General features: G+C 41.6%; 2 protein-coding genes across 3 annotated transcripts; one reads left to right on the top strand and one right to left on the bottom strand.

The window, feature by feature from the left end:
- The first annotated feature begins 3,923 nt into the window (after window positions 1-3,923).
- tac3b (tachykinin precursor 3b) lies at window positions 3,924-9,030 on the top strand. Of its 2 annotated transcripts, XM_044177487.1 has the most exons (7): window positions 3,924-4,075; window positions 6,362-6,479; window positions 6,596-6,710; window positions 6,795-6,824; window positions 6,911-6,955; window positions 7,806-7,878; window positions 7,964-9,030. In XM_044177487.1, the coding sequence occupies exons 2-6, from the start codon at window positions 6,366-6,368 to the stop codon at window positions 7,853-7,855; spliced, it is 354 nt and encodes a 117-aa protein (XP_044033422.1). In that variant the 5' UTR covers window positions 3,924-4,075; window positions 6,362-6,365; the 3' UTR covers window positions 7,856-7,878; window positions 7,964-9,030. The 2 variants fall into 2 exon arrangements, with proteins under 2 accessions (XP_044033422.1, XP_044033413.1); XM_044177478.1 differs by having other exon boundaries at window positions 7,806-9,030.
- Window positions 8,211-14,927, bottom strand: c1galt1b (core 1 synthase, glycoprotein-N-acetylgalactosamine 3-beta-galactosyltransferase, 1b). The gene is made up of 4 exons (XM_044177456.1): window positions 14,309-14,927; window positions 13,898-14,164; window positions 12,260-12,924; window positions 8,211-11,903 (listed from the first exon to the last, which is right to left on the bottom strand). The coding sequence occupies exons 2-4, from the start codon at window positions 14,118-14,120 to the stop codon at window positions 11,592-11,594; spliced, it is 1,200 nt and encodes a 399-aa protein (XP_044033391.1). The 5' UTR covers window positions 14,121-14,164; window positions 14,309-14,927; the 3' UTR covers window positions 8,211-11,591.
- Between the last annotated feature and the right edge of the window lie 458 nt (window positions 14,928-15,385).

Here is a 15,385-nt window from a genome sequence, read left to right as displayed (position 1 = left end):
GATCCTCAAAGTATTCCTTCCACCGTCCGACAACATCCCCAGTCGAGGTCAACAGCTCTCCACCCGCACCGCACAAGGTGTTGGTGAAGCACTGCTTCCCCCTCCTGAGCCGTCGGACGGTTTGCCAGAATTTCTTTGAGGCCGACCGATAGTCCTCCTCCATGGCCTCTCGAACCTCTCCCAGTCCTGAGTTTTTGCCTCTGTGACCGCACGGGCTGCAGCACGCTTAGCCTGCCGGTACCTGTCAGCTGCCTCGGGAGTCCCACGAGCCAACAAGGCCCGATAGGACTCCTTCTTCAGCCTGACGGCATCCCTTACTTCCGGCATCCACCACCGTGTTCGGGATTGCCGCGCGACAGGCACCAGAAACCTTGCAACCACAGCTACGAGCCGCCGCATCGACAATGGAGGTGGAAAACATGGTCCACTCGGACTCAATGTCCCCAACCTCCCCGGGATCTGGGAGAAGCTCTCCCGGAGGTGTGAGTTGTAGACCCTGCTGACAGAGGGCTCCGCCAGGCGCGTTCCAGCAGACCCTCACGATACGCTTGGGCCTGCCAAGTCTGTCCGGCTTCCTCCCCGCCAGCGGATCCAACTCACCACCAGGTGGTGATCGGTTGACAGCTCCGCCCCTCTCTTCACCCGAGTGTCCAAGACACGCGGCCGGAGGTCAGATGATACGACAACAAAGTCGATCATCGACCTCCGGCCTAGGGTGTCCTGGTGCCACGTGCACTGATGGACACCCTTGTGCTTGAACATGGTGTTAGTTATGGACAAACTGTAACTAGCACAGAAGTCCAACAACTGAACACCGCTCGGGTTCAGATCAGGGGGGCCGTTCCTTCCGATTACCCCTCTCCAGGTGTCACTGTCGTTGCCCACGTGGGCGTTGAAGTCCCCCAGTAGAACAACGGAGTCCCCGGGTGGTGCACTGTCTAGTACCCCTCCCAGGGACTCCAAGAAGGCCTGGTACTCTGCACTGCTGTTCGGCCCGTAGGCCGCCACAACAGTGAGAGACCTGTCCCCCACCCGGAGGCGGAGGGACGCGACCCTCTCGTTCACTGGGGTAAACTCCAACACGTGACGGCTGAGCTGTGGGGCTATGAGCAGGCCCACACCAGCCCGCCGCCTCCCCCGCCGGGGCAACGCCAGAGAAATGGAGCGTCCAGCCCCTCTCGAGGAGACGGGTTCCAGAGCCCAGGCTGTGCGTGGAGGCGAGGCCGACTATATCTAGCCGGTAACGCTCAACCTCCCGCACAAGCTCAGGCTCCTTCCCTCCCAGCGAAGTGACATTCCATGTCCCTAGAGCCAGTTTCTGTGTCCGGAGATCTGGTCGCCGGCCCCCGCCTTCGACTGCCGCCCAGATCTCTCTGCACCGGCCCCTACGGATCCTCCTGCGGGTGGTGGGTCCACGGGAGGACGGCCCCACGTCGCTCCTTCGGGCTGTGCCCGGCCGGGCCCCGTGGGGAAAGGCCCGGCCACCAGGCGCTCGCCGTCGGGCACCCACCCCAGGCCTGGCTCCAGGGTGGGGCCCCGGTAGCGCCAATCCGGGCGACGTAACTGGCCTTGATTTTAAATAATCCATAAGGGTCTTCTGAACCGCTCTTGGTCTGACCCGTCACCCGGTAAATTTAGTGAAAGTAGATATTCCACCTTCGCCACTTTTCCCCACCAAAATGTAAAAACAATAAGTTGTAGTTTTTATGAAGGTTTATGTGCTGGACTATTTCTTGGCCGGGACCAGTTGCCAGGCAACCAGAGGAGAAGTCACTGTGCCTGGCCAATGAATAGTCCGACACAACCCCCTGTAAAACATCAAATTGTTATTTTTACACTTTGATTTTTGAACGGATTAAATGATCCAGATATAACATGTTAATTATTGATTATTTAGAGGTGCTGGTAGGCAGAATTTGTAACCTTTGGACAGAGACTAGCTGTTTCCTTTTGTTTCCAGTCTTTGTGCTAAACTAAGCTAACTCGCTGCTGGCTGTAGCTTCATATTTAACGGACAAATGAGAATGAGAATGTATAGGGTATCGATCTTCTCAACTAACTCACCGCCAGAAAACTAATAAGTTTATTTCCCCGAATGTCAAACCAATCCTTTAATGTTGTAGCTACCAACTGGTGAGTTTAAATGTAACAAAGCATAAAAAGTTATGAGCTCATTACATGTTTTTCACTTAACACATAACTTGTAACAGCAGCTGTAAGATAAATCTAGTACAAAGTGAAATATTTCTCTCTAAAACACAGTGAAGTAAAAAGAATGGAAATACTCAAGTTGAAGTACTTCCAAAGTAGTACTGTATGTAGGAATTCATGCAGACTACGCAGACTGCAAAAATGCACTACACAATAAGTCGATAAACCCTAGACTGTATGCAATAAACCAGGATAAGCTGCTCTGGTGCAGTGCCATAAAAAAGTTAATATCATCTCTGACTCTGATTCACAGAACCTCTAACTTGGCCAAGTCGAGTTTTCCAGGCTACTCCTACACAACACTTGTAGTTGACATGTAGTTTCCTAATAAAACTCAAATCTTTAAGCCAATCAGGCAATCTGAAATTAACTGTCTCATTATCCTTTAAAAGCAATGTGTGCACAGTAAGTACACACATTGTACTCTTCCCAGTACGTTCGCGTGTATGTGCCAAAAACTCACTGACACATTCTAATGACAATTAGAGAGAGGGTTTATATGATAAATGAGGAAGAACAGATTTAAGGGTTAAAAACAAAAACAGTTTCACTTAATGAGCCACAAAAAAAAGAGTTTGGTTCAAAAATGACATGTCTATTTAAAAAAAATTCCATCTCTGCCATGCTAGTTGCTGTCATGAACACAGAATGGGTTTGTACTGTAGGTAGGAGTTGTTGTTACAAGGATTTCAAATAGGACCTTATAAAATCCAGGTGGGTGTAATCAGACTTTTTGTCTGTGGAAGGAAAGGGTCAGTCAGAAGGCTTCCGCTTGTCATTTCAGTGGTCTCTGATTCAGAGAGCGTGGGAGTTATTTGGTTCTCTGCTCTTACACAACAGTCAATGACAGTGTAGACAGAACAGCAATATCCGCTTGCAGGGCGTGCGCAGTTTCCAAGTCCAGTCCATTCACACAGGCACATTATATTTCTCCTGGGACACACACACACCCTATAGTTCAAGTTCTTTTTTATTGTTTGCAGTTATAATTAGCAAAAATATATATAATGTATGTGATTACTAGGCCCATATTAGAACCTTTAATGCTTCCATCCTATATAAATACATTATAACTGGTTGCCATGTTGTGTGAAACTGTGATGTTTTGCCTCTTGTGGCATAAACAAGTGTCAAGAAGTTAATTAATTCTTAAATCCATACACCAAATGTCAAATGATTTATATCTTTCCATTTAGAATTATTCTAGGAGTTTTGCTTGAGGAAAAGATCCTGCAGGGTTAGTCAAAATAATGCTGTAAGTGCTGTAAAGGACACAGACATGCACACACACACAAACACTACTGAGAGTAGTGAACTGTTGGTGAACTGGACTGGCAACTTTGTAAAGAGCGAGATGGTTTCCACTCATTGGGTCAACCGGTACAGTCTTCCCTGTCAGTAAGAATGGGCCTTTTGAAATAATTAATAATGAATTAGTCACATACGTACTGCATAGAATATTTTTTTTATTCTAATGTTTATTTAATTAAATAACCACCAGTGGAACAATGCATTACTTGTTTTATTTTCCTATATTAGCCTATTATAATTGCATTCAAAAATCTAATGTTATTGCTTTCAGTTATTCAATAAGACTAATGAGAAAGATGCTACAAACTGTGTGTGTGTGTGTGTGTGTGTGTGTGTGTGTAGGGGTGGGATGGGGGTTTGGGTGGTGGGTGGAGCTCTAATTGGATTACAAATGAGCTCAAGGACTATAATAATTGAGACAGAGAGGCTGCTGAGTGGAAAGACGTATTTGGAGTTGGCATAGAGCTCCTTTAAAACCAAGCAAACCTTTGAACAGATCACCGCTTTATGCTGTAGGATCAGATCAAGATCTTTTCATCTAAACTGTTAACAGGTAATACTTTTATTGTTTTTATTGTTATTGTTATTTTCATTACTTCGCAATATATTATTGTGATAATAGCCTAATGACATTCAGAGAAGAAGTAAAGATACTGTACCAGACTATTTTCTTTTTGTCATATAATACTTGCATGGTTTATTGGATGAATGAATGAATTGGTTGATTGACTGGGCTGGTTTTCAATCTTCACTACAAAACACCACTGAGCTGCCTTGCAGAGCGTTGAAGCTTCATATTCATAATACCTATAAATCCATTACTGCCTGCATCAATATTAACCAGTGACAATTTTCTTTATAATATACTGTTTGAGATTTCAGTGTCTGTGGCCATGACAGTATGAGAATGTTGTGATTTATGTTGGACCATTTTATTGTTTATTGTTATTATTTTACAGGTCCACTAGTTGTAATTTCCTTAAAATTTTTTGGAAATATCTTGTCGCTAGAGAACTATGTAATTTGGTACTTAAATCCTGAGACTCTTTAGTTAAGTTTTAGTTAGGCAGTTGATTTCCAGAGGAACTGCTCAATGTAAACCCAAATAACTATGTATTAATCATTCACCTGTTTTTACAAACTTAATTGTCCATATATTTTGAATTTTATGCATGCCTGCAGACAAATTGCACATTTTGCATGTTCAGCTAACCTGCTGTGAATTGGCTAAAAGACTATCTTTTTTAGTTTAGTCATTTGATTGGAATTAATTAATTGGAAGGTGACAAATTCAACAGTTTTTCTATTTTACTTATTGCCTAATTAGTGTCAAATATTTTTTTTCCAAGAAACTTCCTAGGAATTTATTACAAAATTGGTAACACAGTCTATAGGATTACTTAACACCTGGAGTCAAATCGAGGCAACTCTGTTGTCTCTGCTGTCATCTGAAGTATGACTGTTGGACATCAGGCTACAACCAATAGTTAAAAACATGTTAAGTTTTAACTTAATTTGTGGGGAAACTTCAGCATCCCACAAATTACACACTAAAAAGAGTCTAAAAATGTTATAGACGCAGTGCTCCACAGTCAACAACACGTTTTCTGCATTAGCCACTGTGATGCGTAGGTTATCACTCTCTCGACAGTCAGACTGATTTAATTACAACCAGAGGAACTTTTGTAAAGAATAGGCTGTCATGCTGATTGAATGGATAACATTAATCACATGAAAACTGATAGTACTTAATGTACTGATTCAGTTATAGATGCAATAGGAGTGAATGGAGGCTTTAAAACACTTAATATGTTATTCATCATAATCGCTTATGTATGGCCCAACAGTCTGCAGAGCATTCTCAGATATGAGTCAGTTTGTACTGTATACAATGGCTGCGATTTAAAAACAATGGATGTCTATTAGATTGTTTTTAAAACTGAACAACTAAATACTGTACACTCATAGCTGAGTTAAACATGTCTTTTCTCATAGCAGAGTTGGTAGGAGGAGCAACTTTCAAACAAATGAGCGTAGCTGAAAAAGTTAAAACTCTGATCAATATTTTTTCCCCACAAGTGGCAGAATGCTTTACTGAAGACCTTGATATGTAATATATACTGTATATGTGTGTGTGTAAAATGTACAGAAAATATACTTTAAAAAGTCAGAGTTTCTCTGTGTTTAACTGTACATTCCAGGTCTCACTTACATAGAAGTAAACTGAAGGATTGAGAGGCACTCCCTTTCCTTTGAAGTTCATAGTTCAAATGTTTTAAAACCTGTCACTTAGATAATTACATTGCGTCAAGCTGGAGACATCTGTGAGCTGAAGTAGTTTTTTTTTTACCTGAAGAGCTGGAAAGACGAAGCAAAGCACAACTATTATAAACATTATAAAAGGTATGAAAAAAGCATGAAACTTGAAATTGCTCAAAACAACAAATGTACAGGTGTCACACCAAAATATCTGAACACTCAGATTATGTGACACTTGAGCGTTAACTATGGGAAGATGCACTCCTGGCCACTAGTTTCTGCTATCACAGCCATCAAAATGTGCCCCTATCTAACAATTTTTGCAACAATATATGTAAAGTATGTGACTATAGTTAAAACTTTTGCTGTGTCAATGTTTAGTTGAAATTGGTCACAGTTTGTACATGTTGAGGAAAAAGATGGTGTAGGACACTAGGAAATAAAATGCACATCAAAAAACACCTTTACCGCAGGAAGACATGGAAGCTTGGACAAAAAACTCTCCACCTAAAACCCCAGAGATGGGAGTTATGTGCAGGTTTTGTCTGCTTTAAATCTGACGCACTGATTTACGTTTCAGAGTGATGGAGAGAACTCCAAACTGTTGCACTCTTGCTTCACTGGCCGCTTTAGTCATCCTTGTCTTACTTCCTGTGAGGTGTTGGTGTAAGGAAGACGCCTACAAATCGCTGACACAGGTAAGACTACCTACATTTATATGATATTTACAAAGTCAAGTGAGTTTTGGCCTGACTCTCAGATTTTCAAAACATTTTTATAGTGGGAGTCTGAAATGCACAATCCTTTCCAACAGGCTAACAAGCCAGAGTGCTGTGTTAGTAGAGATGCAGAGTTGAAGAGATTTGATGACATCGACTATGACAGCTTTGTGAGTCTAATGGGAAGGAGAAGTGCTGCTCAACCAAACAGTGAGTTTTTTTTTTTTTTTGCAGGAAACACCTCATCCTGCAGTACTTTCACTGACACTGGAACTCATCTAACTTTTTTTGCAGGTCACAGAAACACCGCAATGTCAAGAAAAAGTAAGAATTTGAAGTTGAATTCAATGACAAACCTATCACCTATAGCTTTATGGCATCGTAATACATTTTCTGTTCATCTCATGCAGGAGACATGGATCCCATCCTTGCTGCTCTGATGTTGCGGAGAACAAGTGAGTGACTTTGGCAGTACTAAAAGCAATTCGTTCAGAAAGTCATACAATATCCTATTGATTCATTTTACACTATTTCACAGTGTGTTGTGTGGCTATGTGTAGGACAAATATATGGATATTACTTTCTTTTTTTTTTTAAATCAATACCAGAAATAAAAACTCCCAGTATTACAAACCTGATCACCCACTTGAAGCTTGTGAGTTTCCCTTCAGGTTACCTTCATATATTTAGGCAATATGTGCAGATTTGTGAGTCACAACATTACAGCCCGACCAGTACTTGACCATTTAAAGCCAATACCGATAATGACATTTGAGTGTTAGAAATAAATGGATAACAATATTGGCTGATATTTGTGTTTTTACATAAACATCCATTTTTTTTAATAAATATCTCCTAAATGTAGTTATTACTCAATTGTAACCAAAATATGTACTAAGCAGGACATTTTAGAGTTCCAATCCAGGATGTAGGCGGAAGTAGACAGGCTGCCATTACTGGGGTGGAGCCTGTCTTGTAAACCCGCATATAGCACCATAATTTATGTAATTTCTTAACTGATCGCTTGCTTGGTTCGTTTCCTGGACAAAATTCCACTTATTTCACAGTATGATGTGTTTCCGATTTTTATTAAATAATGCATTTATTCTGATTATAAGGCAAGGACAACGGAGTTTGAGTTAAATCTGAAGCTAGCAAGTAATTCCTGCTGGGTGCTTAGTTAACAGACTACCAATGGCAGTGCCCTCTGGGTACCATAGGGCTTATGCTGTAGTGATGATGCCTAGGTGTGATTGCCTAGAGTGCAGGTTAAGTTAAAACCGGCTTCATCTTTGTATGCAACAGGAATGGCTTGTCCGTGTGCCAAGGAGTATTCACAGACAAGGAGAGGCTGAGTCATCAATCATGGGAGGCAGAGGCAAGAAACGTTGACCTAAAGTTAGAAAGGAAAAAAAACAACCTTTGTCGCTTAAGCTTTTCCAAACCTTGTTCTCTCTATTCAGGTTTCAACGCTTTCTGTAATGGAGATGTCACACCTCCACAACCTCAACACAGTAATACCTTCAGTCTCTCACAGCGCTGATAAATCCTCACAGCTACTGTATCCACAGAGGAAAATGTATCAAAGTTATTTAACCAGAGAGGTGAAAATGCCATATTAACCACGCATGAATGCTTTTATACTCTCACTGGAAAATGTTCTGATGTAACAATGTATTATCATATTTAAAAAAATAAGTAAAACAAATGTACAATAAAATATGCATTTATTTATAGTGATTAAAGTACCATTCACTGAAAACGATCCTGCACACTGATCACGTGTGCTCACACAAACTCATTTACACACCAAAGCATATCGACTCCATTTAGATGGCAATACCAACATAAATACTTTTAAAATATAAATACAATACTGTACACCTTTCCCTTTGAATCAAATTAAATGTTGGGAGTAGATTGTCGAGGACTTGACGTGTTGTATCTCGCATCAGAAACCAAATGTGGCGGTTATCAATAAAGTGTTTGGGCCTTCAGGACTTTGATCCACTGCTTGTAAGAATCTGCACGGCAGCCCTTTGCTAGACTGTTAATTCACTTGACAACAAGCGAGTGAATTTATTTAAAATTAAACCATTATGTAAAACATGCTGATTTGGTTTCAATTGGACTCCATTTTTAATACAAAAAACAAAAACAAAAAACAAAATATGCTATGTGCTCATGTACAGAAGGAAACACTTGAGTGTAAACATTTACAAAAAGGCATTTTATACACTTTAGTTACCTCATACAGTTTTAACCTTGATGGAGAATAAAAGGTTTAAGTGGTTAAAACGAAAATCACTTGTAACACTCAAAAGTGCATGCAATTTTCACATAAATGAGAAATGTGTTTTGTTTGAATCATCACTGAATGCCGCCTGATTCCTGAAGCTGTTTTCTGTATTTGGTAATTACTGTATCTTCCACAAAATTGATTACTTGTTTGGTTACAAAGTAATAAAGTAACTGTTATGAATACTTTAAATATACACAATGTATTAACTACAAAATAAAAGGCCTGGCCCACCCAGAATTTAGTAATTACACAACATTGTAGAAACTGAAAAATTCTTGCTTATTCAAAAAAAACAGTCATGAACAAGTCATCTGCTGGCTTGCCCAAAGGCTATACTCATTACATTGGAAGGATTCAATAAAATTATACTCCATCTGAAAGCATCACTCTTATCATGGTAATGTCACAGTGAAAAGTCATGTGTGCAGCTGATGGCTCATACAATCTCAATTTACAAGGCACAAGCTAATGGGTCCACTGGGGAAAGATGAGGGGAACTATGAAATGTGTGTGTGCATCCAGTGCCGGTTTCAGGAAGAACAGGTAGGTAAGCTTTTGTTAAGGATGGTTAGTAGACCCTGTTTCACTCAAGAAAGAAAGATGTTTGGTTGTTAAACACACCTTCAGCCCGCCGGGTAAGTCAAACACAGACTCCAGATCAAATGAACCGATAAGCTTCCTGAACGTTTGCTGTTAACTGAACATACACCAATTACAGAAACTAATGAGAACCTCCAAGATTCACTGCATTATCACCAAGACTACAAGTACACAAATAATGACTAGTCTGTCTTCAGTATGGTATCATCCCTCGTGGAAACTTAAAAAAATACTATTTGAGACAAATACAGTGGGGCAAAAAAGTATTTAGTCAGCCACCAATTGTGCAAGTTCTCCCACTTAAAAAGATGAGAGAGGCCTGTAATTTTCATCATAGGTACACTTCAACTATGAGAGTCAGAATGGGGGGAAAAGAATCCAGGAAATCACATTGTAGGATTTTTAATGAATTAATGAATTGGTAAATTCCTCTGTAAAATAAGTATTTGGTCACCTACAAACAAGCAAGATTTCTGGCTCTCACAGACCTGTAACTTCTTCTTTAAGAAGCTCCTCTGTCCTCCACTGGTCACCTGTATTAATGGCACCTGTTTGAACTCGTTATCAGTATAAAAGACACCTGTCCACAACATCACACTCTAAACTCCACTATGGCCAAGACCAAAGAGCTGGACACCAGAAACAAGATGGTAGACCTGCACCAGGCTGGGAAGACTGAATCTGCAATAGGTAAGCAGCTTGGTGTGAAGAAATCAACTGTGGGAGCAAGTATTAGAAAATGGAAGATATACAAGACCACTGATAATCTCCCTCAATCTGGATCTCTACGCAAGATCTCACCCTGTGGGGTCAAAATGATCACAAGAACGGTGAGCAAAAATCCCAGAACCACACGGGGGACCTAGTGAATGACCTGCAGATAGCTGGAACCAAAGTAACAAAGGCTACCATCAGTAACACACTACGCCGCCAGGGACTCAAATCCTGCAGTGCCAGACGTGTCCCCCTGCTTAAGCCAGTACATGTCCAAGCCCGTCTGAAGTTTGCTAGAGGGCATTTGGATGATCCGGAAGAGGATTGGGAGAATGTCAGATGAAACAAATAGAACTTTTTGGTAAAAACACAACTTGTCGTGTTTGGAGGAGAACGCATGCTGAGTTGCATCCAAAGAACACCATACCTACTGTGAAGCATGGGGGGTGGAAACATCATGCTTTGGGGCTGTTTTTCTGCAAAGGGACCAGGGCGACTGATCCGTGTAAAGGAAAGAATGAATGGGGCCATGTATCGTGAGATTTTGAGTGAAAACCTCCTTCCATCAGCAAGGGCATTGAAGATGAAACATGGCTGGGTCTTTCAGCATGACAATGATCCCAAACACACCACCCAGGCAACGAAGGAGTGGCTTCATAAGAAGCATTTCAAGGTCCTGGAATGGCCTAGCCAGTCTCCAGATCTCAACCCCATAGAAAATCTTTGGAGGGAGTTGAAAGTCTGTGCTGCCCAGCAACAGCCCCAAAACATCACTGCTCTAAAGGAGATCTGCATGGAGGAATGGGCCAAAATACCAGCAACAGTGTGTGAAAACCTTGTGAAGACTTACAGAAAAAGTCATTGCCAACAAAGGGTATATAACAAAGTATTGAAATTAACTTTTGTTATTGACAATACTTATTTTCCACCATGATTTGCAAATAAATTCTTTAAACAATGATTTTTCTGGATTTCCCCCCCCATTCTGACTCTCATAGTTGAAATGTACTTATGATGAAAATTACAGGACTCCTCTTTAAGTGGGGGAACTTGCACAACTGCTGGCTGACTAAATACTTTTTTTGCCCCACTGTAGAAGAATTTCTTCATATGAAATTAATCTTCTTGGAGCGAGCACAGCATTCAAAGTTTAAAAAGTAACAAACATGGACGAAACAATTGCCTGTATCATGAAAATGCATTTGATTGCAGCCCGGGGGCAAACTGACACAGAAACTTTAACTATAAACAGGGAGTGACCCATAATTAACAATGGGTTTAATTCAAGTCAAACAACTCCAGCAAGCCAAGAACTACTTCCCCGTAGAGAATGGATCTGGTTTGACATTTCAAATCAAAGTGGACTGTTTTTCTACTTTTGTAGAAATGAGCAAAGATCAGAATGAATAAACAAACAGTCAACATTCTTCCTACCTAGTAATCAATTCCCTTCACACACCCACACAGTCCTACTGTTACTTGGCCGCTGAAGCAGCAGGAGGGTCTTTACCAGCTGCAGGAGGGGGATCTGCATCCTGTTTCTTGTCAGTTCTGGACAGATCATCCCCCACTCCTCGCCCTGTCTCCTGAGAAGCCAGCTCTTTTTTTCCTTCTGCAGCATCCTGGGAGTTTGACTGTCCAATATTGTAGCCTAGTGGAGCAGGGGGCTGGTAACGGTATCTGTAGCCAAAGGCACGCAGGTGATATGTGTAGTACTCCAATAAATACATGTGTGAAGCATCTACATAGTGGAAAGACACCGACACGTCCGAGCAGCAGTTTGGCCCCTGAGGAAAAAACAGTATCACAAGCGTCACATTTTCTATGTGCACAAAACAAACTTCATTTGCATGCCTACCAGGAAATGCTTTTCACTAAATGTAAAAATGTATCAAATCAATCTGAAAAAAGTCACTACTGTTTAGCATTTGACGTTACTGTGGCTCTGCCAGTTTAACAACAAAAAAATGACGAGGAAAAAACAACTCAACTTAGCTAAACTTAACAGGCATTTCGTTGTCAAGCTTAAGTCAACAAAACAGGACACATCACCTGTTCAAAGATTAACCACTTTGAGGCTGCTTCATATCAGTGTAATATTATGTCAAATGTAAATAGCTTCCACAACATTTGCTGGACTTGCCTCTGAGATGGGGTAGTAGCAGTAGCTCCAATACCAGAAGCTCTTGGGGAACTTGGCAGTGAGGTGCTGCTCAGGGACAAATGGGTGAAATGTCTCCCTGTGCACAGTGTCTCTGGAGTCGCCTGCCAGCACCCCAACTTTCTCCATGCACTGCCCCATTGCCAGGTCCTCTACAGAGGTAGTGTGAGTGCACAGTTTGTTTTTAAATCCTTCTACAAATCGCCGCAGAGCCTCTTTGCTCAACACATAGCCTGCACCCCCGCTCATGTAGCCCTGCTTGGTGTAGGGCTTGAATCTTCGGCCAAAGTAAATCGGCTCGTCCGGCGCGTGGTTTGCAAGAACCCACCGCAGGTTGTCTACAATTACGTAGGTGTCGTCATCTGCCTTGAGAAACCAATCGACCTCATGGACATGATGCTCGTAGGCATATTGGAAGGCCCGGATCGTTTTCCAGTACAGCTGGTCCCGACCCTCCTTTGTACCTAAGCCCACCGTGGGGAAGTCGGGGTCCTCCACGGAGCTCATGAAGACCACAACATTGCAGTGGCGACTCCAAGTGGACTTCACATGCCGAGCCTTCTTCTCCAGGTTGTTGGGTCCAGTCATCACCCAGCAAAGAATACGCACCTTATTGTATAGTTCATCAGCCATGCGGCTATCCTCACCTGGTGAGGATATATAAACATGAACATCACATTTTACACTGTAATCTCTCCATAATAAACAGTGCTTATATCTATTTTAAACTGAAGAAAAACCTGGTTACCCGTACATATGGTAGAGAAATCGTCGTTCTCCAGGAGAAAACTCTAATCCCCTACGCCGAATACAGAAACCAGGTCTCGCGTTCACACGACATTTAAGAAATCAGCTTATTGTAGAAAGCCCACTGTAAACCATTTACTTAAGTGCATGTACAAACATTTGATATTTAAATGGGATTTGCTGCACCTGGCCATGATCCAAAAACATCAAAATGAAAGCACATAGCTGAAATACAACAGGTTTCGCACTCCCCATGACAGCAAATTAGGTAAGGCCTATTGTGTACTGCAGTTGGTCACCTAATTTGTGGGGGTGCTTGGGTCTTAATACTTGAAATAAAAAGTGAGAGAATCTAGACTTTATTAAATTCTGTCAGTCAAAATTCATACTTGCAAACTTGAATCATGTGAAATCTGAGTGAAACAGAAATTTTAACTAAATCTAAAGCAAATCAGCTTTGAATTGGAGTCTATCGGATAGTTACAAATTAAACGGCATTGCATTTGTTATCACAGTGCAGGTTAGAGTTTTTGTAGAGGTTTAGATATTACAAATATAGATTAGAAATAATCTACTGGGTAAAAAGAACAACTTTACTGTGAGATTTCACAAGAAAGTTGTTCTTTACACTACAAGTATTGAGTTTGTATTAGTATCAGACCATAAATCCAGACGCAGTGTCTGAGAGGGACAGATACACTGCTGTACTGTGTACACAGAATTACAAGGAAGCTGAAACTTGATATAATCTGGTTAAGAACTTGTTTGCGCTTAATAATACAAAAACCTGCTTATGGACGTGATATTGAAGAATGTCTCTCTAAATGGGTTTACATGAACATCTTTTGGACACATAGCTTCCATATGGCATACCTGTATGATGAGGGTGCTTCAGGTTGAAAAGAGCAGACCTCTCCTTCTTCCATATCTTTCTGTCTTCATCAAGCTGTTCCTGGTAGTCTTGTTTGTCACGGCTGGTTGCCTGGTGTGCTGACAAAGTCCTCTCAAACCACACTTGCCGCAGAAACACGTACAGTGTGAAGGTTCCTACCACGAAACCGGCATAGAAGTAGAATCTGGATCCGAGGGCCTTCATGCTGGACCAGGTGTCACTGTCACTGTTGTTCAACGTGGCAGGTGCTGAATAAGAGACGGAGACAGACAGATTGGACACAAGTTTCACTACAAGGGCCCCAGTCTGGAGCTGATTACTTTAAGTCCCCTCGTTGTGTGCCTAGTGAAATGACAGTGTGTCACTCCCCGTTTAAGGTGTGGTTTACTCACCAGCGCAGTTGCAGACACCATAGCAGCTTTATGCTGCCACAGCTACTTCAGCATAACGGGAAACGCAAACTTTGAAAAGCGAAAGCTGAGACAGTTGTGACCACGGCGAAGCGTTTTTTTGTTCTGCAAACGATAACTTAGCTCAGCTAGCCACACTAAAATGTTGCGAACAGTTAACGTGGCAAAATAGAGAGAGCGAGAAAACCCGAAACGCCACCTAAATACTCTCCGGGATAGAAAAATTATTATCTTTAATCACTGGCTCCTGGCCTGGCTAACTGGCGTTAGCTAACAGGCTAGTCCGTTATTTGATCGACGATAACGTTAACTTCAGTCCTTCCTGTCGGGTAAACACAGCTAACGGAAACGTTACAGTTAGCTGACCGGCCGCGCGAACTGAAATGACTGTTGACTGGGATAAACCCAGTTATTAAATGAAAATCACGCACAGACTAAAACACCAGTATAAAATTGTTCCACAACGCTGCATAAACTACATCTAACTTATCTGACTGCTGTCTCTTTCCAGAGAAGCAGTGATTTCCGGTCAAGTATTTCAAAAGAAAAGCGCAGTGTTTGCTGAGCACAGACACGTGTCCTCCTGCAAAGAAACAGTTATACACATACATATTGTGTTGCAACAGACTCTGTGACCCGATTAGCATAGCTGTAACCCAAAATGTGGCCTATAACACCCAGACTGGGGCACACATTTTGATAGCAGAAACTGTAGTGTATAGGTTTGTCTGTGGCCACATACATCGACACTCTTTCATACAGCTCATCCTCTAGTTTCACAGAACAGGCACAGTTTTAGTAACAACTCTCAAAATACAATATGTGAAAAAAGTATGATATGAAAAATATTTGCAGTGCCAATTATATTACATAAATGAAAAATGAAAGTATCCTGCTGGTTGACTGCCAAAAAAAAAATCACCCTTTATCTATACCACAGCAGGTGTTTATGAAAGGCCGCTGAAATATCAAACACAGTCTTAGCTGCCTGTGTGCCAGTACCTGAATAAACCTGTATGAATAGTACAGTCACACCCGGTTGTAATAATATTGCAGCCG

This window comes from Siniperca chuatsi, linkage group LG2 (assembly GCF_020085105.1).
Source record: "Siniperca chuatsi isolate FFG_IHB_CAS linkage group LG2, ASM2008510v1, whole genome shotgun sequence".
NCBI classification, from domain to species: domain Eukaryota; kingdom Metazoa; phylum Chordata; class Actinopteri; order Centrarchiformes; family Sinipercidae; genus Siniperca; species Siniperca chuatsi.
The sequence above is the reverse complement of the archived record's forward strand: the minus strand, read 5'-3'. Positions and strand labels throughout refer to the sequence as shown.